The sequence below is a fragment of the Acomys russatus genome, chromosome 27 (genome assembly GCF_903995435.1).
Source record: "Acomys russatus chromosome 27, mAcoRus1.1, whole genome shotgun sequence".
Lineage (NCBI taxonomy): Eukaryota > Metazoa > Chordata > Mammalia > Rodentia > Muridae > Acomys > Acomys russatus.
Window position 1 is genome coordinate 12,986,736 of NC_067163.1, and position 25,651 is coordinate 13,012,386.

Below are 25,651 nucleotides of genomic sequence, written 5' to 3' on the forward strand. Positions count from 1 at the left end.
TAATTTAAAAAATTTTTTTAAAAAGAGTTATTTTAGTCATAAAATAGACTATATTTTACACAGGAAATAATCTACAGTACTGGTACTTTCAGTTTTGAATGGATGAAATTACTAAGTATAGAGCAAGCAGGAATAAAAAGATAATAATGATTTTTAAAAAGCAACAGAAAGACAATAGAGCATTGAAGTAAACACTTATACACCATCCAGCAGAAACTGCCTGGGGTAGCCCCAAGCACCAAAACTCTCAGCTGGAGGGTGTGACCAAGAGAATCCCAGGAGAGCAGCATCTCCTGGTGAGACTGATCCCCTGGTCCCCATTGCTCCAACAGCTCCTCCTATGCTGCTGTGGGAGGGGCAGGGAGACTCAGGAAGATTGTAGGTTCCATATAAGATCCCATCTATTGTAAAATGGGCCAATTACTCTAACTCAAACCTTGGTGGATACTGGAGCAGAGGCCAGTTTGGTTTATGGAGATACAATATTATTTAAAAAGAAATCACTTACAATTATGAATGGGGGAGTAGGGTATACAAAGCAAGTGAAAACTGAAAAGTGGCCAGTCTTTGAAGTAGGGGTATAAAGCAATGATAGTTGCCAGCTCACAGAGTATTGCTGGCACCAACAGAGTAAAAGGACTCAAACTAGACTTCCGTGATGGAGTTCTGTGTAACGTCAGCAACTCCTGGGAAGGGTCACTGTGGTAACACTTTGCAAATGTGTCTCATTTGCACATATATTGCCTCAACAGGAAATGTCTTGGACTATTTGTATAACTGAAAATACTCATCTCTTGGTGAGTCTAAAATTCTGAATGTAAATCCATATCTATCATATCTCATCTCTATCGACTTAAAACATCTATCTAGACCTAGAAACATCTTAACCCCTAAACAACTAAGCTTAATTGTAAAACTAAGCTATCTGGTCTTCAATCCCGTCAGTGACTTGAAAAGGAATAAAATTAATTATTTGAGTAAGGAAGAAATTATATATTAGCAGTGAAAAAAATGACAGAGACAGTGTCACTGCCTGAACAGTCACCCAAAACTCTCTATAACACTGGAGCATCCTCTTCAGCCTTCTAGCCCAGTATATCTGACAGACATATTTATGAGGCAAGAACTATCGAGGACTTACCGTGTTTTGGCAAAGTTTGGCCATTGACTTGGCCAGCGTCCAAACTTGCCCATTTTTAGGCAGAATTCTGTCTGTAGCCAAAACAAAGATATTTCCCCAGTGGCTTGTTTGCCACATTTGAAGCCATGTTTTCTTGAAGGTTGCCAAATACTAATAGCCAAAACACTTTGAATGTAACACTAATATAATTCCTGATTGTTTCATGGCTCTTCTTGCTGCATGTAGCTTATTTTATATATGTATAATAATATAAACGTATATGTAAAAAAATTAAAAATATTTTTAAAAACAAAAATGCTCATCTGGGTGTGGAGAAAAGCGAAAGTGGGTGGAGAAAAGGGAGGCAACCATAGCAACCTGGGTATCTGAGGAACCAAGAAGAATGCGGGAGGGCAAGCCCTGGGAATGTGCGTGCACACAAGTTCAGCAGTGTCCCACAGTTCACACTGCCTTAGGCCTCCGCAGGAATTCAACACTGTGCAACGTGGTTATGCTGCTTTGTGTGTGACTCCTCGTTCCCCTGAGCCCACTTGATGGTGTGAAGTAAAACTGAGAGATTTCAATGCTAAGGAGGGTGTTATATGTTGCCTAGCCGTGCCCTGATTACAATGCGTAACTGTGTAAGTGAGAAGACTTCCAACCTTGGCATCTCTTTATTGCCTCCCGGGGGGCATCTCAATTGATCCTTGAAACGTGAGTGTGGGAGGGGAAAATCTAGAGTAGGCCAGTTTGGTCTTAGCGGCTTCTGTGCAGCTTCTGTGGAATCACGTGAGAGTTTTGAAAAGGTTACCCTAGAAGAGACAGATGACTGAAGAGAGCCATGTGAGGAGGACACTGACAGGGCCACACAGGACATTCTGGGGAAAGAGCTTGACATATGGGGAAGACAAAGCACAGTAAAAGCGTCTTTGGAAAGGGAAATCAGAAGGAAACTTCTTGGGGTAGCGGTAGACAAATAGGCTCTGCAGAATTGGACAAAGGTCAGCGTGCTCGTGGACAAACAATGTCAACAGGCCTGTTATCTTTCTTTGTTTTTCAGGCATGTGAGGCGTCTCAGAATGAACCCCACTGTCAGTTTGACATGCGGCGATTTCAGCCTTCTTAGCAGAGCCGCTCAAATGATTCACAAAGGGACAAAATAAATCTTCTTACAAGAATTCTAAGCAATAACAAATGCCTTTGAGGGACTAAAAACCTCCCATTGCTACAGATTTAAATAAGTCTGTTGAAGCTGCCAATTCTAATGAAACAATCATAAATTTGTAGACCTGAAAACTGTCTTCCTCTTTTCTGCTTTCTCCTTTTCTTTTCTTTTTTTCCCTTTTCATTGAAAATAGATTTTTTTCCCTCACATAATATATCCTGATTATGGTTTCCCCTCCATCTACTCCTCCCCTCCTGTCCAGATCCACTCTATGTCTCTCATTAACAAACAAACAGAATCCTGAGGGATGCTAGTAAAATATAATAAGTTAAAACAAAAATTAACACATCGGAATTGGACGAAACAAGTAGAAGGAAAAGAATCCAAGAGAAGGCACAAGAAACAGAGCGTGCACGCTCAGGAATCCCACAGAAACATTCACCTGGAAACAATAATATATGCACAAAGGCCCTGTCTCACCCACTGTTTTAAGAAGTGCAGACAAAGCGACAGAGCGAGCGGCATATCCATGTATATGAGCTACACACTGAAGACTGGATCCGGCTGTGTTGTGTGCACACCAAGAAAACCCCGTGGGCTTTCTAGGGAAGGTTAAAGGAAAAGACGGGAAATTCATGTAGAAAGTGTAGGACTTCTTGGAAGTAGGAGAGACTCAGCTCAGGGAGGCTGGGAAGGAGAAAGGCGACAAAGGAAGGTGGGATAACAGCAACTCACACACCAGCTAGACGCATGGAATGCTCTGGTGACAGTACAGTCGCATGACTGAGGTTTACCAAACTTAATTCTGTGTTTTATGAAGAGCTAGAAGAAAAATGCTCTGAGGTTCTCAGCTTCTCAAAAGATTGATGATGAGAGAGAGAGAAGTGCTGATCACCCTAACCGGCACACAATACATTATACACCTGGTGCAAGTTAGCACCCTGCGCTGGCAAATATATATAAACTTGTATGCTACTACTTTTAATTTATCTTTTATTCTCCTCTCCTACAATACACCCTGAGTGCAGCCTCTCCTCCTAGCTCATGCCCCGACTCCCACCTCCCCTCTCCCCCAGATCCACTGTTCCTCCATTTCCCTTCAGAACAGACCAGGCTTCTAGTGATGTCCTCTGCTGTATGTTAGTTTTTAGAGTAGTGATTTGGGGGACACGGAACATGTGTCTAGTCCCTTCACAGGAATGGTGCCATGCCACTCTGCAGGTTTGGTTCTTTTGAAGTAATGTCCTGTAAGGCTTTTAAATTCTGACATTTTGTGATTCTAAGAAAGGAACTTTGCATTCTGCTTCATTTAAACTGGCATCCAATGGCCCCCACATTAGCGTGACAGAGGCGTGTCTTGCAGAAGATAGCAGTGCGGGTAAGTGGGGTTAACATCCACCATCACCTAGAAACCTCCAAATCAAGAATAAAGAAGTAAAAAATGCATCACGTCAAAGAAAAGTGGTCCAGCACGTGAGGGTGATGTACGCCATCAGCAGTCATCGGTGCAGTTTGGGAACAGAAAGCATGTGAGATAAGGATAGCAATCGGTGACATTAGCTCAGTATTTGGGGGTTGTCCCAAGTGGGCATGGTGTGGTGCCTTCATTGAAATAGTCTTTGTCTTTCCAGGGAACGGGGGGCACTGGGATTTGACCCCTATTCCTGTCCACAGGCAAGACACACACACTTAGGTGCCTGCATCTACCCTTGGGCATCATTCCAGGTAACTTTACCTTAAGAAAAATTAATGGAGTACATTAGAGAAATGCAAATGTCTGGCCTTGGAAGCTGACGTCCTTGAACAAGTTCTCCTCCTCTTAGATCACAGATCGGACAGGCAGCACTTTGCTCGTACATCTTAGCTGAAGGGAGCACTTGTGTATCCTACAAAGCAACTGCTTATAACGGCTCCCCATTCTGCAGTAACAGGGCAAACAACTAGATATCACCAAATCACCTGGTTGGGGGTTAGAAGGACCAAGATCTAGAAAGGAAATAGAATTGATCTCTAAGGTACCTTTCAGGTAATATAAAGAATAAGAGGGAAAGAGAAGAGCATCCGAGGTACAAGTTCATGTTTGTTAGTAGCTTAGGAGATGGGATGAGGTCCAGAAGGCCTCAGAATTGCTAAAGGGAGACCCCAGAGAAAGAAGAGCACATATTAGCAGACGTGTTCCAGTCCTGCATCCATGGCGTGCCTATGTTATATGGCAACTGGAAGCCTCCCAGGTGACAGTGCTATTTGTTCAGCAAATGTGTGTCAAGTGGATGCTGCTTGGTGTGCTTTTCACAGTAGACAAGTGGGAACCATTAGGAAGCATCACAGTGTACAGTCTTGAAATCGTGTATGTCATGGTTTGCATGTGCTTTATGGGGTCAGGGATGAGCCCGGGAAACAGTCTCCTCGCTCACAGTTTAGTGGGCAGTGGCATTGTCTTTATCTCCTGCCATTGTGGAAGAGACTGTGGGGGACTGGAGAAAAGATGTAGTTTTAAATTATATGTTCAACACAAAGCCAATGGTGTGTGTGTGTGTGTGTGTGTGTGTGTGTGTGTGTGTGTGCAAAATATCCACAAATGAATGTTATGGCTAGTGCAACAAATGACAAAAAAGGAAAAGAAAATCAAGTGTACACAAGCTTAGAATTGCTCAATATCCATATATTTCTCCAATTTCTGTAGGTTTTTTTGGGCAGGTGGGGGCTATTTCTTTTTAGTTGTGTTTCAATTGATAAAGGCACAAGAAATTACTTTGATTTTTTTTGTGTTTGTGAATAATTTCTGTATGTTGTAAATATAATGTGTTTTGGAAAGGGATTCTGTGGGCTTCTGAAAAGACTGTTCTGAAGTCATTGGATGGGACAGTCTGTACATGACTTGACCCATGGCACAATATAACCTTACTGTTTCTATTTTTAATTTTCTTGTCTGGATGGTTCATCTATTGGCAAAAGTACTGTATTGAAATCACCCACTGTTATTGTGTTCGACCTATCTGCCCTTTAAATCTCATAGTTGTTCATTGGGTGAGTTAAAGTTCCACGTATACATATTTAAAATCATTATATCTTCTAGCTTGTATATCTAGATTGTTCCCATTATTAATATACAATGACTTTTCTTATCCCTTCTAATTTTGCCTAAAATCTTCACTGTCACATTTGCCTTTTAGATAGTAAACAGTTGTATATTTCTTTGTAATCCATTAAAATAGTCTCTCTCTTTTAACTGGGGAGTTGACATGTTTATAGTACTGCTGTGCAGTCTCCTTTTAAGTGCTGGCTTGGTGACCATGAACTGCTCTGATATATGTTCATCATGAAAGGTGTTCATATCGCCTCTGACTTTTACAATTTAATACTCAAGAATATTGTAGTCTTTGTGGGCAGTTGTGTTGTCTCAGAGTTTGAACCAAGTCATTTCCTGCTCTTCCAGCACCTACTGTCCTTGATGTTATTTACTCTGTTATCTGCCTTTGTAAGAACCTGGGCACTCCTCTCCCACAGCATCCAGTATTCTTTCCGTTCTATATATATTCCTGGAATTTTAAGTATAATATGATATGGCTATGTTCATTTCTGGCCATGACTTTCTGAGTTCTAAAAGACTCATATGCTTAAATATCATTCCTTTCCCTAGATTTGGGAAATTTGTCTTCTATAATTTTATTGACTATGTTTTCTGTGCTTTTAGCCAGTAATTTAATTCTCTCTTCTCTCTCACAAACTCATGGGACAATCTCTGCATAATTTTCCAAGGGTTTTGAATGTTGCAGCCATGAATTGTTATTGTTACCTAAATGTAATAATTCTTCAATTTTTGTCTTCCTTCTTTGTCTTTTAATTCTCCTGGGCTGGTCTATTGCTACTATTTTGTGTTGATGTTCTTATTTGATTCATTGAGCTTTGATTCATTTCTATGATTTTCTACATTGTTCTCTCTATTGTTCCATTGCTTTTTCAGAATTTCTATGCCTCTGATGAGTTTCTCAACCAAGATTTTGATATCCAACCCCAGGGTTATGAATTGACTTTTTTTCTTCGTTTTTCTGTTCATTTGAATCTGAAGTGAGTTTATTGATCATTTTAAAAGTAGATCTGTAGATCTATGGTATATACTTACTTATATCTGGACACTAGCCCAAGGGGCATGTCCCATGAAAGACTTTACTTACCAAGAAAGTGGGACATAGGGGAAGACTTCCTATTGGGACTCTAGGCAAGAGAAGCAAGGGAGAATGGGAAAATAGAAGGATCCAGAGGGTCCTAGAAACCTGCAAGTAGAGCATTATGATGGGCATATCTGGACCCAGAGGTCCTGCTCAAACTATGGCACCAGCCAAAGACAATACATGCAGTAAACATCAAACCCCTACCCAGATCTAGCCAATGGTGAGGGCATTCTCCACAGTTGAGTGGAGAGTGGGGACTGACATTCACACGAACTCTGGTGCCCCGTATTTGACCATGTCACTTGCATGGGGAGGCCTGGCAGCACTCAGAGAAAGGATACCAGGCTACCAAGAAGAGACTTGATACCCTATGGAGCGTATACACGGGGAGGAGGTCCCCCTCAGTCACAGTCATAGGGGAAAATGAGAGGGAGGGAGGAATGGGAGGATACTAGAGATGGGATAACAATTGAGATGTAATATAAATAAATTTATATATATATATATATATATATATATATATTTTTTTTTTTTTAAGTATATCTAAATTCCTTGCCATTCCAAGCACCTGAGTACCTGAGTGTTTGAATTCACCTACTTCAAAGTTGGGAGCTTTGACAGGAGTCATGTTCCCTTTCTGCTATCTCCTGTTTCCAATTTCACATCATGTTTCTAACTTGTGATTTTTGTATTGTTGGGGATTCACTCTGGCTGTTATTTGAGGGTCATGCTAGCAAACGTTCTCAGATAGGTGAAGGCAAACCACCATAGCAGCAATAACATCAAACAAACTAGACACAGAAGTTGCCACTGAAGGCAACTGCTCTACTCCTGATAACCATAGAAAACAATATGAAAGGAGCAGGAGGGAAAAGTGTCGGATGACAAATAGATATTCATAAATAAAATCAGATAAAGGCAAGAAGAGAAATAAAGTTTTTACAATGAAATTAGTTCAAAACAATACTAAAATGCAGTAAGAGCGGGAGAAAGAGGGATTGAGGGAGGAGAGAAGGAGGGAGAGTGGTCTTTAAAATGACAAGGACTTGAAGACAGCTTCTTCTGGGAATTTTCCAGCTTGGGGAGGGGAGAGGCTTAGCTGGCTCTAGTCATTCCCACGGCTCAGCCTAAGACTGAGCATGGCCTGAAATCTGAGTAGGTCAATGGCAGAGGCAGAAGCTTCTTGACTTTCTACACCTGGAACCTCTGCTAACCTCACAGAGCTTCTTAGCCTGTCATTTGCCTCAGAACCCCCTCAGTGTGTGGACCCACAGCAAACAAACGCCCAAGCCTTGTGGCTGAGGTTTCAGCCTCCCCCCACCCAAACCCCCTGTGAACCGGCACTGGAGACGGGGACTGTTTCTTACTTTTCTCCGTGAAGTCTGTTTCTACACGCTCCTCAACCTTTGTGCCACATCTTCAACAAAAATGTTTGCAGGGCGTGGTGGCGCACGCCTTTAATCCCAGCACTCGATAGGCAGAGGCAAGCGGATCGCTATGAGTTCGAGGCCAGCCTGGTCTACAAAGTGAGTCCAGGACAGCCAGGAATACACAGAGAGACCCTGTCTCAAAAAACCAAAAAAAAAATTTATACATGTATAAATGTAATATATTATCCCCTCTTAACCCCTCCCGCTCTTGCACATCATTTCTTTTTTTTTTTTTTTTTCCCAAAAGGTCTTCTTTTCTGGCATGGGGGTGGGTGTGGGGGTAGAGAGGGGATATGTTCCCCAGAAAACCTACAAACATAAGCGTGTTCATATCAGGAAGCAGTCTAGGAAGGGTAGAGGCTAGAGGCAATCCACGGGAATAATGAATCAACCCCGATTAAAGGCACTGTTCAAGGTGAGTAAACACTTTGAACAGGTGTTTATCACACTACTTCCTGCCCAGCACCTATCATTAACACAGGTACACCCATCTAGATACCTGCTCATTTCTCCGTTTAATTATTTCCTTTCTCCCTCCCTTTTGTTGAAGTCAGTTGCCCAAGGGTAAGTGACTCTAGTCCCCTTGTTTTAGGAGGAATGTCATACAACTTTGGGACAATTGCTGCACCACAAAAACGATAGGAAAATAAGCAAGGAGAGAGAGGCATGACAAGCTAAAGAAAAGCAGCCATTTATTTTCACTGAAGTATCTGCCTCCAGCAGGTGCCGCAGCAGAAAGACAACGTTACGTCATCCCTGGCTCTCTGTGTACGCCAGGTCCTCATCCGAGTTGTTGCCTTTGCTCTTCTCACAAGGCTGGATTGTCACACAGCACTTCAGACTCTTCTGACAAAGAGCAATAAGTTCTTCATTTTTCTGACAATATTTTGTGCATCTCCCATCAAGCTTGCTGCATTTCTCATCGAAAAATGCATTCTTGGCTACACAAAAGAAGAACCCCGCCCAGCTTAGTTCTTTAATTAGTTCAAATGTGTCAAATCATTACCTGTTATCTCGGTATAACATCAGCAACAGTCTCTCTATGGCCTTGTCTTAGTGCTTTGTCCTCCAATAGACGAACTTCTAGCGGAAGCATTTCCTATGTCATACTTTGTCTTTTTTGTCACACAAGGTGAAAGAGCAGAAAGACTTAGCTAGCACCCGAACGGTTTTGGTCAGGACTTTGGAAGATAGAAGCTAACATCCTTTAATACAAATCTACTAGAAAAATTATCAACTCAACTCATAAACGCTTTCACAGCCTGGAACTTCCCCGATGTGCTTTCAAAGATTGCTGCTCAGTGAGAGTTGAGAGCAAGATCTGAGACTGGGGAAATGGCTCACGACTGGTATTGAAAGATGTAAGGGTACATTGTAGGGCAAACGTTTCCCAGAGTTCACAGGAAGTGAAGAGGCCTGGCCTATGGTATATCCAGCTCACAGTGATGTGCAGGCAGATGAAACCAAAGAACACCTTAGTCCATGGGTTTCTAATGATCCTTACAAATAATTATCTGATTTCTCTATCACATTCCACCAAAATTCCACTGTACAAACCAAACACTTTAGAGAAAATGGGAGTAGTTGAGACCAGCTTCCTGTGACTTTTATTTGTTGATTTGCATGAGATTGCAGTTCTTGCATTAGCACCTTGCCAACAGCATTCATGAAAGCAGACTGCGGCTGCATGCTAAGGACAGACAAGCCATCTTAGCAGGGTCAAGTATAAGTGGCCCACCTTTTCAAAGTGCGTTGAACTCCACTTTCTCTGCACTGTCCAATGCTTTCTCTCCTCTCCTAACATAGTAAGGCCATGTCAGACTACAGGTTCAAGACCTTACTCTACCAAGAGTCCTTGTGGCACATCCAATGGACAGTGATGAGCCAGGAGCCTCTGGACCAAAAGAGAAGCTTTGCCTATAGCCTCCTAATGAGTCTAAATGGAGTCATATTTCGTACATTTGGTACAACTGATAATTTTATACTGCATAATCTTGCACAGTGTTGGCTAACCATCTAGTACATATGAGTGGTCTTTCAGGGGGGTTGGTTTTTTGAGACAGGGGTTCCCTGTGTAGCCTTGGCTGTCCTGAAGTCATTTTATGGACCAGGCCAGCCTCAAACTGACAGAGACCCACTTGCCCTACAGGCTTGAGCCACCACTCCCAGCAGTGGAGGAGTGGTCTTAATACCTCTCCTCAGCCGCCACTGTTCACATCAGTGCCGGCAGGATGCACGGCACACCATTCACTCACTGAAGGTCTAGATCTCCATATCCCGATACAGGACCTACTCGTGTAGATTTGTCACATGGATTCCCTGTGACTCCCAAGAGTCCCTTTCTCCAGCTCCCCGGAATTGGCAGGAGTCTACTCTTGCACTTTAATTTTGGAGTGGATACAGCCACATCTTTTCAAAGTTGCCAAAAGTTGTGAGGAAGTGCAGAGAACTCTGAAGTGGGAAGGATGTCCCTCACAGCTGCTACTGTGTACCAACACCACCTTACCTGCATGGCCTGGAAAGAAGCCCCGCCCAGCTGAGTCCCAGCCTCCATCCACGTACAATATACATATGGTAAATATTTCAGGCCAAAAGGAAGAATGGAATTCTCCTTAAAGACACTAGCTTTGGAGAACTGGATGCGTTTTGTTACCAGACGTCTACAACTCAGCACCCCAGTTTAGACATGCAATTAACAAATGAGTCTCCAGTGTGACCTTTCATCTGACGCCATAATGGACATGAATATTTGCCCCCTAACTCTCTTCTTCTGCATCTTTCTTTTTCTGTGTCCCCATTGCCTATTTTATTCTATACTTAAAACATTTTTTAAATAATCTGTGGATTTGTTTCATTTTTATTCCCCTCTTTAACTTTTGGCCATTATTTTTGTTAATAAGCACAAAGCCAGGCATCAAAATACAACTTTCTTGATTCCTTTTAACTTATTCAAACCCGTGAAACCTTTCTACTAATTGGAAATGCAATATACTGATACGTGATTCATTGATGAATAATAGGTGGTGGGGAAGTTCCCTTCCATAACAACTGTTCTCCTTCAAGGCCAACAGAGCAAAGATACCCTTCCATCCTAGGGTCGATCACATCTGGGCATCTGCAGGATAGACCTTGTGTCTGAGCCATCGCCACACAGCACCCTCCACATAAAGATGCTCATTTTCTTTACCTGCATCCAGAAAGAAGAGAACAGCAAAGAGAAATAAGAACGTCTTCATGGCCTAGAGGGCTGTGAGGGGTCAGCACAAAGTCCATGGGAAACGGCGCCAACACCCACTTTTATATATCTCTCCAGACTGAACAGAGCCTTGATCAACGAAGCTTATCGGAACGAACAAACCCACGCCCTGCTACAAAAAGCCCACCTGCCTCAGTGGGTGTCACTCAACCTACAGGTCACGGCTGTTTTTCTGGTTCTGGAAAGTTCCCAAGAAGGAAAATAGGCATGAGAGTAGAACAAAGGTGGGCAGGGATGGATGGCTGAGTGCAGGTTTTGTGGTGGGAGAATCTGGGGTGCAGACATTTGTATTGCTCATCTTGGCTGTTCCTTAATTGTTTCAGGTCACGGGTGTAGTGGGGGTGTGAGTATACAACACTCAGTGTTTCAGTTAAGAACAGGTGCACTGTGGTCAAGTGGACTCTGAACTCCAGATTCAATCTTTAGGATTCAATCTTTAGAATTCAATCTGGCAAAAGGAACTTGTCCATGCTGGGAAAAGAACATGACCTAAGCATGCACTCTGGTTTTTTTGTTTTGTTTTGTTTTGTTTTGTTTTGTTTTAGTTCTGGACTTTACAGTAGGCAGCCCATCTCATGTTACATCATATTATTTAATCTCAGAAGGTTTTTTTGTTTTGTATTATTTTGCTTATGTCTTTATTTAATTTTTGAGAATTTCATACAATATATTTTAACCATATTCTTTCCCCCCCCCCCCGATAACTCCTTTCAGATCTTCCCCACTACCCACCTGACTTCCTGTTGTTTGATTTGTGTTAGCCAACTACCCCGAGCATAAGGCCTGTCCAGCAGTGTGGTTATTAACACCCCGTGATGAAAACCAATTTCCCCTCTTCCAGAAGCTACCAAAATCCAAATAAATAAATAGCCTCTCGTCTAGGAGTGAGCTTTGCATCTACCTCCCCTTCCCTGTGTTGCAGCTTTGTCTGACTTAAACATGCTCAGGCCCTGTGTACACACTGCCACAGTCTCTGTGAGTTCACGTGTGCATCAGCCTTGCAGTGGACCAGTTCCCTGGTACGTACCTATTGCTCCCGGCTCTTACCATCTCTCCATCTCCTCTTCCACATAGATCCCTGAGCTTTGAGTGCACACTGCCCAGTTGTGGAGCTCTGTGTCAATTACCATAGGATGTGAGAAGGGTCCTCTGTAAGGGCTGAGCGGTGCTCTACTCTGTGAGTATAGAAGATGTCATTAGGAGTCATGGTACTATGCTCACTTAGCAGAGTGATTGTTCAAGGCTATATAGGAAGATAAACATAATAATAATAATAATAATCACAATAATAATCAGACATTCTGCTAAGCAAGTCTATGCCATGTGCCATGCTCTCAAAAGCCCCATGAAGCTGATATCAATAGTTATAACCCAATTTTAAGGATAAAGAGGCTGAGTGAGGTCTTGAACATTGTCAACCCATCCAAGGTGGTCTACTTGATAGGCATCTGTCTAACTATAGAGTGTACATTGTTCTTGTGTGGGGTGGGGGGAGTTGCTGAGAATTGAAGGTAAGGCTTTGTGTGTACCAGGCAAACACTTTACTACTGAGCCACACCCCAACCCCACTTTTACTTATTTTAGATGAAGTCTCATGGAGGTTACAACAGGCTGGCCTTGAACTCACTGAGTTCTCTGTGTAGGCCAAGCAGAACTTTAGCTTGTGATGCTCCTGCCTCAGTGTCTGGAGTAGTTGGGTTACAAACCTGTGAGCCCAGGCCTACCTTTGCATCCAAGATTGAAGACCAAAATGTCATGTAACTATACACAACAATGTGGCAGTACTTAGGACCTAGTTTGGGGGTGATATGAGTGGCATGATACCCACACTTTTAATTGTGAAAGGTGGCTGTGATTACAGCATTAGTCTGTGAGTAAAAGCTAACTTAGCAAAGGGGCATCACTCCTCATGTTCTCCTGACATATTTATAAATATTACAATGGGGATGAAGAGGGTAAGCATGTGCATCTAGGGATTGCTTTCCGGTCCCCACCAGAGCTCTGTAAACACTATGAACATTCAGAGAGCCCCTGGATTGAAATCATACCGGATCCCCAGGACACACTGCAAAGGCAATGTGTGTGCCTTGATCCTTGGGAAGATGGAGACATATTGAGATCCTCTTCCACAGATTCCTGGAAGTGTGCGTGGTGCTGGGTTCCACTCTTCTATGGGCTGTGGAGAAGTAGGGGCTTTAGAGGTTCCAAGGTTATCACCCACTACACAGCTCTTGATCCTGGCAAATGGAGCATGTAATTATGCCTTCTTTACTGATTCACTTCAGTGACCAAGAACATAACCCATTACTTTCAAATATAAATGCTTTCCTTCAAAGAAACTCTGGTCCCGTCTCCTGAAGAATCTCCGCTCAAACATGGCCCTGAGCAGAGAGATGTTCTATTTTGGTTTTGCTTTGTTCTTCATTGTAGCTCAACTGCTGCCAGGTAAAGCAATATTGATGAGATTTTGATGGGGTGATGGGGGCAGATCATGAAACCCAATGACTCTTCCATGTACCACCCCGAAACTGAGAGTTCATCATCTCTCCACCAAAGATCTTTTGGACCTGCACTAATGTTTCCTAAGAGCCAGCTGAACAGAGCTTTAATATTTGTTTTATTGTTTTGTACGTTGCTCTTCCTGGCTGCCAGGAGTACTGGTCTTGAGAGCTCAAATAAAGGTGGCAGCCATAACACCCGTAGTCCCTCAAAAGACATGTCACATGTGGGAGAAATCATTTAGAAATGTGTCATTTATTGCTTTAATATTCTTTCCTAAAATGTTTTTTGTTTGTTTTAAATTTAGGGTCCTGGGCAGGACTTGAGTATTCCCAGTCGTTTCCAGGAGGTAAATTATACCCTTTACCGGAACTTCCTCCTTTTCTCTTAGAGACTCAGGCCCAGTTAGCTTTCTTTGACTGATAGAGCCAAGGAGGGAAGGCAGTTGTGAAAGGACTGAGTTCTGGTCCACTGCCTCTATCTGCTGTCACTCTTGTGACCACGGTCATATTTGTGTTTTTTTCTTGTGACTTTCTGGTTCATTTGTGGTACTTAGGTTCAACCTCGTCCCCACCCATTAGCACTAGCCAGAGATCGTGGCAAATTGAATGAGGTCTGCACCAGTGTATGCTGCTGGGTAAGGAGGGGCAAGCAGAATGCTGAAGAAAGTCTAGTGAGAAGTCACCTTCATTGTACAAGAGCCGGTCATAATGGGTAGCCACAAGTGTTGGGTGTGCACAGGAGGTTCTCTTACATGGGAAGACGGCAGCACAATGTAAACACCATTACTATTCTTGGAGGGCTAGAGAAATGGTTAGAAGTGTGTGCCATGCAACCGTAAGGACCCAAAGTTTGGACTCCAGCATCCACACACTCTTGCTTGAGCCTGTAACCCCAGCACTGTGGAGGCAGAGCTAACTGGGACTTTTTTTTTTTTTTTTAATCTACCAGCCCAGCTTGGCGGCGGGGGAGGGGGGAACGAGCTGCAGCCAGGCATGGTGGTGCAGGCCTGTAATCCCAGCACTCAGGAGGCAGAGGCAGGTGGATCTCTGTGAGTTCGAGGCCAGCCTGGTCTGCAAAGTGAGTCCAGGACAGCCAAGGCTACACAGAGAAACCCTGTTTGAAAAAAAAAAAAGAGCTAGGGTTCAAAAAGAGACCCAGATTCAAGGCTGGAAATGACAGAAAAGGATACCCAGTGCCTTTTGTGTGTATACACACATGTGCATGTGTATCACACAACACACCTTCCCCCCTCATATGATAGTAATGATAATAATTAATAACTAATTGAATAGACTCAGACAATATTCCAGAGTGAGAAATGTGGTGCTCCTGGAGTACTAACTTCCTCAGCGCTTAACACACACACACACACACACACACACACACACACACACACACACACACACGCACACACACACACACACACACACACGCACACACGCACACACACACACACATGAATCACGCCACTTCATTCCTAAGGCAGCCTTACAAGTAAATACCACGAAGCACAAACATTTCACTTAGTTATTTTGCTGCACCACTAAACAAGTTAAAACCGTGCGCAGGTGTTTCCGGTCCACCCCTCAGCTGAATGTGGCAAGGTAAGTTAAGCAGTGTATTGAGAGTATGGAGCTGGTCTCAGGCCCCCACAAGAATTGAGACTCAAATTGTTCATTCCAGCTTCGAGGACTTGAAACCCAAGGCTGTCTCTCTCATTTTCATCCAGTAAATTTTCAGTAGTATCGGGCACGCATTTTTAATAGTTCTGAAAGATAAATGTCCCTCTGTCACTTCCCCTGGGCCCATGAAAGACAGTAAAAAAACATGGAACATGGATGATGGCTACCCATTGTTTTTAACTCTTCCCAGTTCCACACTGTGGTAAGCATAAGCTATGGGATAGGACTTTTCTTACACAGTGTGTGTATGTGTGTGTGTGTGTGTGTGTGTGTATTTGTAGAGGGCAGGGGTCAAACTTAAATGTCATTCCTCAGGAAACTTGGTTTGTTTGTTTGTTTGTTTGTTTGTTTGTTTTGCATCACAAATTCAGCTAGGCTGACCACTGAACCTCAGATACCAAACTGTCTCTGCCTCCCCAGCTCCAGGGTTTAAGTGTCTGCCACTGTGCCTGCCTTTTTATCCAGGCACTGGAGCCCTCATGCTCACCCAATAAACATTTTACCAACTGAGCTATCCCCCAGCCTCTGGGCTCATCGTAGAAAATACTCTTTGCAACCGTAGCTGCAAACCCTGCCTATGTAGCCAGTCTTACATGGTCTCCCCATCCCCCACGAAGCCCCAGCAAACATCTCAGCAGCTCTTTCCTGGCGCAGGGGAGTTTGCTGTGTGTGAGCCATGCAGGCTCGGTCGGGGGAAATGCAGGAGGGTGTGCACAGACAGTGAGAAGGCCTCCGGGATGTGCAAGCTCAACTTCTTCTGCTGTCGGGAGAGGATCCGAATACGGTGACGGTGACGACCGACGCTCCTTGGGCCTTAGAAGCCATACTGAATCGATGTCCAAGGAGAGAGATTCCTTGGCTTAACTGGGCCACAATCAGTGTAGCTCGGGCCCAGCCTCACCCCACTGGTGTTTCTGTGCTTCATTCAATCTTACGGTGACAAAAATCAAAAGAGCAATAAATGCCTTCTACTCAATCAGACACGACCGAACACTTCCAGAACACTTGTCATTTATAAGTCCTCTCCAGAATTTTCTCATATGCCTCAGGATCCCCTGAGAGATCGACTTTATCATTCCGCTTTGAGGAAACTGAAATCCAGAAAGGTTGCTGCCTGTAGGAATCTGGAGCTGGGAGACAAAGGGCAGAGTGTGTATCTCTCCAACATGCTAATTCTCATGGGATTAATAGACAACTAATGTGCCATCCTCCGCTCTATTGACCGTACTGTACTTCTACAGACTACAAGAAGAATTCCTTCACTGTGCTCTTGATGAGGTAATGCATTATTAGGCACTGGTTATAACAAGTATGATATTATCTTTTTTTAAAAAAAAAAAAGCAACTCCCATTTGCCCTGTTCATGCCTGTGGTGCTGAGTTTACATTGTTCCTCTCGCCTGCAAAAGGGAAGGGTTGGAGATTAATTAAGATGTCCCTTCGCATAGGATATCTGCAGGTGAAACACTGTAACTGGTTCAACTTCACTGGGTATTACATTAAGAGAAAATCAATTAACCCCCCCCCAATTAGAGAGTAATTAGAGAATATATTTTTAAATATTAAAGTTTAAGTTGTATATTTTTAAAACTTCACATTCAGCCAGTACATGTGTAATCCCAGAACTCGGGGAAGCAGAAGCAGGTGGATCTCTGTGAGCTCGAGGCCAGCCTGATCTACAAAGCAATTCCAGGACAGCCAAGGCTACACAGAGAGACCCTGTCTCAATAATAATAATAATAGTAATAATAATAATAATAATAATATTATTATTATAATATTATAATAACAACAACAACTTTATATTCAAAGAAACATTTTGGAAAGAAATTCTAGACCAATAGCATGTAAAACAGACTTAGACAAAAACACTGTGACTAGAGACAAAGATGTTTAATGACTGAAGAATCAATCCAAGAGAGGAGACACAATACTGCACCTTGAAGCAGAATCCTAAAATAATTGAAGGAAAACTAACACAATCAAACCTCTAAGGTCCAGTCTTTCCCAAGACTCAATAAAAACTCTCAGCAGTGAACATATATATAAAACAAATGACATGCACCCAGTACACAATGTCACGGAGAAAACATCTCCATTCAAAAAGAATCACGAGGCTCGCAAGGAAGGACGGTCCAACACTCGACCCAAGTCCAGCTGTGCAAACACTAAAGCTTTCTGCTCAGTGCCTGCCGTCTAGAGCATGGAGTGACATCGTGTGAACTCCAGGGGGTCTGGGTAGCCCTGCCTCCTGCAGCAGCAATATGGCTTCTTTTAGACTGGCCCATTTGGGGAGTGTGGCTTTCCTTGGCAGAGATCCAGCAGTCTTAGTATCCCTAATGCCCTAGGGTCTCAGCTGAACCATAGACTTCACTCCCAGAGCTTTGTGCAAGGCCTGGTCCAGGACTCTTTGCAGAGGATTTGACCCTGCTATAAGTCCTGTGTCTCCCAGGCTTTTCTCCGGAACCTTCTGACAGCCTCTGCATCCCCACCAGTCTTGCATTCTGCAAACCAACAAAACTAGGACACCAAGTTCTACTACCAACTCAGAGGTCACTAGGCCCTCTTGGCCTGTAGCGCTTTCCCAACTGAACCTGGGGAAAGTTGCCCTAAGCAACCCTCTCTCAGAAAGGCTTTCACGTGTGTTTGTACTTTTCCACCCTGGGCCCTTCAGTGGGATGGAACCTCACCCTCAAGGCACCTCTCCTGCTTTTCAATGGAAAGTACTTACTGTCACTTTAATGACACCAGTCTTTTTCAGGAAATGGGGGGAAAAGTAACACTTGGGATCAAGAGGAGCCTCTGGGCTTCTGGGTCTGAGGGGGGGTGTGTGATGTGAGCTGTAAGTACCTCCTTTGCTGGCTTTGTCTCTCATAAAGTGTTGAGCAGGGTCAGCACCTGAGGTGAAGAGCAGGTGAATGGTGAGGAGAGAGTCCTAGCATTCATCTATCCTTTCTTTGCTATCACACAACTGTGTGTGATAGTACTAAGTCTAAGTACTTTATAAAGATAGTACTAAGTCTAAGTACTTTATAAAGATAGTACTAAGTCTAAGTACTTTATAAAGATAGTACTAAGTCTAAGTACTTTATAAAGATGGTACTAAGTCTAAGTACTTTATAAAGATGGTAGTACTAAGTCTAAGTACTTTATAAAGATGATAGTACTAAGTCTAAGTACTTTATAAAGAAAAGTTTGTCCCACTCACAGGCTAACATCCCATGATCAGGTGACATCTGTGTTCAGCTTCAGAGAGGGTCTCCCATGTTAAGCCTTGTCGATGGCACCCTGGAAGAAGAACAAAGGCGAGAGCAAAATACAAACAAAAAGCCAGAGAACATGGAGGGGACATTCCTATTGTAGCAACATCTCTGCATCTCTGCATCTCTGCAGAGATCCAGAGTCCCCGTGAGAACCATGTTAACTCCTTATAAGGACAGTGGCCCCAGCAACCTAATTCGCTTATTCTAATGTTCACATATTTGCTGGTTTTACTTTGCTTTGGTTGAGACCAAGTCAGTCTGGGGCCCTGTTGGGCTGGTACCCACTATGTAGCCCACGCTGGCCTGAAACTCTCAGCCTCTACTTCCTGATTACCAGGACAGATTTGGTGGGGGGGGGGGGGCGTTGTTGTTTGTTATTTGGTTTTGGTTTGGTTTGGTTTGGTTTTTTGTTTTTTGTTTTTTGTTTTTCAAGACAGGGTTTCTCTGTGTAGCCTTGGCTGTCCTGCACTCACTTTGTAGACCAGGCTGGCCTCGAACTCACATCACCCTCCTGCCTCTGCCTCCCAAGTGCTGGGATTAAAAACCTGTGCCACCACTGCTCGGCTTAAACTCTACATATTAAATGTTCCGTTATACCTCACACATTAAGGAAAGCTGGCAATCCACCCTAGTTTACATCCCTACCTAGATGGTGCCTTTTCTCCAAAGTAGGCCTGACTCGGCTGCATCTTTCACACCCTTTTGGCAGCTCTGCGTATACCCCAGATGAACTTACTATTAGTGTGAGACTTGATCTGCTCAGTTCTCACTCTGTTGGTGACTTTGGTTTTTATTCTTCCAGACAACTCTTCCGAACAAAAACCTTACACTATCCAGGCGTGGTGGCGCACGCCTTTAATGTCAGCAATCCAGAGGCAGAGGCAGGCCGATCGCTGGGAGTTTGAAGCCAGCCTGGTCCACAAAGCAAGTCAAGGACAGCCAAGGCTACACAGAGAAACCCTGTCTCGAAAAAGCCAAACAAACAAACAAAAACAAAAAAACCCACAACTTACCCGGTCTCCTTTGCTTTTAGGACAAAATTAAGGCTTCTTGGTCACACGTATCTGTGTAACACAAACACACATGGCTTTTGCACCACAAATGGTTATGGAAAGAGTATTAAGGAGTATACCATAAGCTTGAAAGATTTAACACAATTTGCATCTAATTGTTTGTTTAGTCATGAATTGCTCTAAGCACAGCTTCCCACTAGAAAATTAAACAACACTAATGCAAGATCCTAATGGAAGAAACGAAATCAAAAGTGAGCTGGTTTCTCCTATGACGTTTAATATCTATTGGGATAGCTAATTTATTCTATACCAAAGGCCACTTTGCCAGTTTTCAATCAATTAATTAACAACTGGTGGATAAACCTTGTAAAAGGGTATGCTATACATAAAACTTTACTACAGGAAGAAAAGGGTGGACGGCTGCAGATTTTGTGAAAACGGGGCTACTTGAGATGGAGGTGAGGGAAAATGGGGGAAGCCTAAGAAGAAAGGAAATGGAATATTCCAGGCACGAAGGCAGGGTTCTTTCTCTGCCTTGCTTGTAATAAAAGACTTAGACAAAAAGCCCATCGCCTGGCCCACACGTTACTCAGTGGAGCGTGGAAAACAGTTCTCTCTTCAGGCTGTTTCTGAGCAGTAGCGTGGGTCTTCTCCTCTCTGAGAGAAAGGAGCCGGGCTCCGTTCCGGCGCCTCCCTCATCTCCTCTCCACCGACACCTGGAGACATGCGAATCTTCTCCGTACTTGTTGGCCTCCTCCTCCTCCTCCTCGTCCAACTCTACCCAGGTAAGAGGAAAGTCACCGGAGAGGTGGTGCTGGCAAGTTGACCTGGACCTGTCTTTGGATCGTTCACCTCTGCGGTCTTTAACAGTCTCAGGCCAAACCGATGCTGGAAACATTTCTCTGAGGCGAGAAACAGATGGATTCAATTAGGCTGACTTAGCTCAGAGACCGCTAGGGCACCTGGTCCACCCCTCTAGTCAGTCCGCACGGGGATTTGGACCTCTTCATTCTTTCAGGTCCCTTCCCTGTTTTTCAGATCTTTTTTCTTCTTCTTCTTCTTCTTCTTCTTCTTCTTCTTCTTCTTCTTCTTCTTCTTCTTCTTCTTCTTCTTCCTTTGTTTATTTTATTTTTTATTAATTTATTCATATTGCATCTCGATTGTTAGCCCTTCCTTTGTTTCCTCCTATTCCTCCCTCCCCATGTCTGTGATTGAGGGAGACCTCCTCCCCTATATATGCTCTTAGAGTATCGAGTCTCTTCTTGGTAACTTGCTATCCTTCCTCTGAGTGCCGCCAGACCTCCCCATCCAGGGGACGTGGTCAGAAAAGGGGAACCAGAGTTCGTATGAGAGTCAGGTCTCACTCTCCACTCAACGGTGGAGAATATCCTGTTCGTCGGCTAGGTCTTGGTAGGGGTTCAAAGTTTTTACTGCCTATATTCTCCTTGGCTGGTGCCTTAGTTTGAGGAGGACCCCAGGATCCTGATCTGCCTGTCATAAAGTTCTTCTTGTAGGTTTCCAGGACCTGTGGGTCCTACTATTTCCCCATTCTTCCATGCTACTCTCACCTAAAGTCTCAATAGGATGTCCCACTTTCCTGGTAGGTAACGTTTTTCATGAGACGTATCCCTTGGACTAGTGTCTTGATGTAAGTGAGTATATACCGTTTGTCTCTTTTTGCTTCTGGGTGAACTCACTCATTATAATAATTTCTAGATCAATCCATTTGTCCACAATTTTCAGGAATTCCTTGTTTTTAATAGCTGAGTAGTATTCCATAGTGTAAATGTACCACAGTTTCTTAGTCCATTCTTCTACTGAGGGACACCTAGTCTGTTTCCATGTTCTGGCTATTATGTATAAAGCCTCTATGAACATGGTTGAGCATATATCCCTGTTGTGTGGTAGGGCATTTTCTGGGTATATTCCAAGGAGTGGGATAGCTGGGTCTTGAGGAAGCCCTATTCCCATTTTTCTGAGAAAGCACCAGATAGCTTTCCAAAGTGGTTGTACTAGTTTGCATTCCCATCAGCAATGAAGGAGTGTTCCTCTCTCTCCACATCCTCGCCAATATGTGTTGTCACTTGAATTTTTGATCTTAGCCATTCTGATAGGTGTAAGATGGAATCTCAGTGTCGTTTTGATTTGCATTTCTCTGATGACTAACGAGGACAAGCATTTCTTTAAGTGTTTCTCAGTCATTTGACATTCCTCTATTGAGAATTCTCTGTTAAGTTCTGAGCCCCATTTTGCAATTGGGTTGTTTGGTTTTGTGGTGTTTAATTTCTTGAGTTCTTTATATATTTTGGATATTAGACCTTTGTCAGATGAAGGGTTGGTGAAGATCTTTTCCCAGTCTGTAGGCTGTCTCTTTGTTCTGTTGACAGTGTCTCCTGCCTTACAGAAGCTTCTCAGCCTCATGAGGTCCCATTTATTAATTGTTGACATTAAGGCCTGGGCTGTTGGTGTACTGTTCAAATCTTTAACACATCTCAACATATGACAAAGTGACAGCTTTAAAATGGGGAAAGCATCAACATTTTCCATGTCTCGGTAGTTGGTTCAAATATCTTTTTTGTTTGTTTGTTTTGTTTTGTTTTTCGAGACAGGGTTTCTCTGTGTAGTCATGAAGTCTTGTAGCCTGTGTAGTCTTGGTTTTCCTGGGCTTGCCTCTGCCTCTGGAGTGCTGGCATTAAAGGCGTGTGCCACCATGCCCAGCTGGTTCAAATATCTTACCCTGAGATTATTCCAGTTTCTTTCAGATCAAGTATATAATGGAAAATGATCTCCTTGAAATTGCTACCATCCTAATTTGTCTGCACTTGAGACTCAGGGTGCTTTACAGCAGCATACAACTTACACCAACCTGGCTAGCCTCCTAAAAATGCCCTTAAAACCTGCTCTGTGTACTCTGAGGTTCCCCGTCCCTCCTTCATAACTCCTGCGTATCTTGCCTTCCTGGATATGTGTGTCAACCCCAGACGCTCTATCAAGACAAGAGATCCTGACGAATGTCCTTACCACTCCCAAGACATTGTCCCCAGCTGTATTCATTCAGTTACACAAAATGAACAGGGGAGTTTAATTAAACAGAACCTTTGTCCTTAATTTTCTGGAGATATATTGATCTATTATTTCTGTTAATAAAAAAAAAAACTGAATCACTGAAAGAGTAAAGTCATTCAAAAACTTATAATGGGCCAGGTGTGGTGGTGCACGCCTTTAATCCCAGCACTCAGGGAGGCAGAAGAAGGCAGATCTCTGTGAGTTCGAGGCCAGCCTGGCCTACAAAGTGGGTCCAGAACAGTCAAAACTACACAGAGAAACTCTGTCTCAAAAAACAAACAAACAAAAGAATACATACATGGAACTTTAACACAAAACTGTTTTCCTAAAATTTCCCCCTTACAAGCCAGGTCTCAGGGTCTGTGCTGAGCTCCCCCTTACAAACCAGATTTCAGGGTCTGGGCTGAGCTCCCCCTTACAAACCAGGACTCAGGATCTGTGCTGAGCTCTTCCTTACAAACCAAGTCTCTAGTTAGCTTGTCTTCCCTCTTTGCCAAGAGGTCAGAGAATGGATACAGAATAGAAAAGTGATTCAGTCCTGCTTCCCCATCTCCTCCTACCTCAGGACTTCACTGTATCCAGATCAACACATAGAAGCTCAGCAACTTACCTGGCCCAGAACTCAGCCTACTCCTATTTGAATTCCAGTAAGCAGGGGTGAAAACTGTGACACCCCCCCCCGCCCCATCGCCAAGGCAATCAATCACACAGAATCTCAGAGGTGCAAGTGAATTCAGCAATTAATAGGAGGCAACAAACATGAGATTCAACTAGCGGAGGCAGATTCTTAGTTCTGATCCTCATAAAGTGTTTGAACTCGGTGCTTACATTTCTTTTCTGCAAGTGTCACTAATGAGAGGTTGTTGTTTAATTTTATATCTCAAACTTTAAGATCATATGATAGTGGGTTTACTGCTGATCTGCCTATAATATTAATTGCACTGTCTTTAAATTTCTATCTCTATCAGACACTATTAGAAATACAGAGAAAAACATCTTGTAGGAAAGGTTTGTTTCTTAGAATTGGGAAGTGGATTGCTTACTAGGACGAGACATTCTCTTTCCATGTGAGCTAGCTGATTTGAACAGAGAAATTACATGACCTGTGTCTTTCCCAAATGATTGCTAAGGGCACTGATTGCACATGATTTAACAGGAGTCTGAGCCTCTGTCTCCTGTCTCTGTCTGTCTGTCTGTCTGTCTGTCTGTCTGTCTGTCTCTCTCTCTCTCTCTCTGTCTCTCTCTCTCTGTCTCTGTCTCTGTCTCTGTCTCTGTCTCTCTCTCTCTCTGTTTCTCTCTCTCACTCTGTCTATGTGTCTGTCTGTCTCTCTGATTTTAGTAATGAGAGATTATTAAAAGATTACTAGATAACTAAGGCGGTTCTTTTCCCCTAGCCAGGGGCGCAGTTTACAGAAGACACCTCTGTACAAAGCTGCAAGGCCGATGTGAAATTGACTGCCTTACCTTCGAAGAAAAGATAGGGGGCTGCCGAGCCGACTTAACACCACTGTGCTGCAGAAAAAGAAAGAAACACTGAATTCTCAGCACCAGATACAAGGCTTCATCTCAGAAAGAACTTCCCTGCACTGTCTCTCATCGGCCTCCTGTCCAGTTTGGAACTTTCTGAAGTCAGCTCCATTCAGTCTCTAGGAAATGATTTCCTTGGGTCTGGCCTTCTGTGGCGCCAACACGATGTCCTGTACGTTCTATACACTGTCTTTCTGGCAGAGTCCTTGGATTGTTTCATTGGTTGAGAAGAGTGAGAAAACATACAAAAGCAGGTAAGATGAAGAGTTGGCCCATGACTCAGGTGAGGCACCTCGTCTGGGTCTCGCCCTAGCTTTAAGCAGATCTTTGACAATGGGTCTTTCCCCCAGATTTCTAACACATGTAAGTAAAAGAAACTTGACCCTCACAGTAAATTGGCTGGTCACTTCCAAAATAGCCCTGCCATATGTTGCAAGAAATTATTTTGGCTGCCTTCCATACACTGCATAGCCTAGAACATTGAGTTCCATATATAACAGAGATCATATGGAAATTCAGGGAGGCTGTACAGTGACCATGTCTCACACTGGCCACTTAGGGTGAGAAATTAAATCAGAGCCTGTGCAGACAGCCTACAGAGGAGCCCGTGTTCAGTTTATGACTTACTACACTCATAATTTAGGGTTCTGGCTTTTGTGTCTTATGTCTTTTTTCCATAGCTATATCTTTTTTTATTAAATGTTTTTACATATACATTTATATTATTACCCATATATACAATAAACTACCTATAGCAAGAAGAACCACAAAACAATCAAGAATTTTATATATATATATATATATATATATATATATATATATATATATATATTACATTCATAGTGTTTTGGCTATTTGTATTTGGCAGCCTTGAAGAAAACATCTTTCCTTTCTTGGTGAGTCTAAAATTCAGAATATAAATCACTATCTATCATATCTCATCATTATCAACTTAAAATACCTATCTAGACCTGAAAACATTTTAAAGTGTCTGACTTCCAAGGGGCTTAGAGAATTCTTGTAGGTGACAGAATTATTGTGTATCTTAATTTTGGAATGGCTGTATAATCAATCATGTATCTGTTGATTGGGTATGACATGCATGTGCGTGCACGCATGCACACATACACAAAGCATGCACATATGTCTGAGCTGTGTCTTTGCAATACACATATATGCATTTAAGATAAATGATGCCCTGGCATGAATTTATAACTATAACACTGGAAGTTAGCTTACTCTATGCGTAGCCTCTAGTAAATACACTCTAAATATAATGTAAATCAACTTGAAAGTGATTTTCTTTTAGTGGAATGAATATGATCTTTCAGAAATGGATTCCATAAACAAAATTGTTTATAGGATTTTAGGAACTGGGGCGGGGCGTGCTGTCTGCAGACACTGAAGTTATTCACTATCAGTATGAGAAGGAATCTTATCGATGATTCTTAATGTT

At 43.0% G+C, this 25,651-nt stretch overlaps 3 protein-coding genes across 3 annotated transcripts; 2 read left to right on the forward strand and 1 right to left on the reverse strand.

The window, feature by feature from the left end:
• Nucleotides 1-8,637: 8,637 nt before the first annotated feature.
• LOC127209781 (beta-defensin 15-like) lies at nucleotides 8,638-11,160 on the reverse strand. Its single transcript, XM_051169438.1, has 2 exons — nucleotides 11,075-11,160; nucleotides 8,638-8,828 (listed from the first exon to the last, which is right to left on the reverse strand). Exons 1-2 carry the CDS (start codon nucleotides 11,121-11,123, stop codon nucleotides 8,638-8,640), a joined length of 240 nt encoding a protein of 79 aa, XP_051025395.1. The 5' UTR covers nucleotides 11,124-11,160.
• Nucleotides 11,161-13,518: 2,358 nt separating this feature from the next.
• On the forward strand, nucleotides 13,519-16,115 carry LOC127209817 (beta-defensin 12-like). Its single transcript, XM_051169460.1, has 3 exons — nucleotides 13,519-13,588; nucleotides 13,950-13,991; nucleotides 15,982-16,115. Exons 1-3 carry the CDS (start codon nucleotides 13,519-13,521, stop codon nucleotides 16,113-16,115), a joined length of 246 nt encoding a protein of 81 aa, XP_051025417.1.
• A 4,211-nt stretch (nucleotides 16,116-20,326) lies between these two features.
• LOC127210273 (beta-defensin 13-like) lies at nucleotides 20,327-24,205 on the forward strand. Its single transcript, XM_051169964.1, has 2 exons — nucleotides 20,327-20,387; nucleotides 24,063-24,205. The coding sequence occupies exons 1-2, from the start codon at nucleotides 20,327-20,329 to the stop codon at nucleotides 24,203-24,205; spliced, it is 204 nt and encodes a 67-aa protein (XP_051025921.1).
• The last annotated feature ends 1,446 nt before the right edge of the window (nucleotides 24,206-25,651 follow it).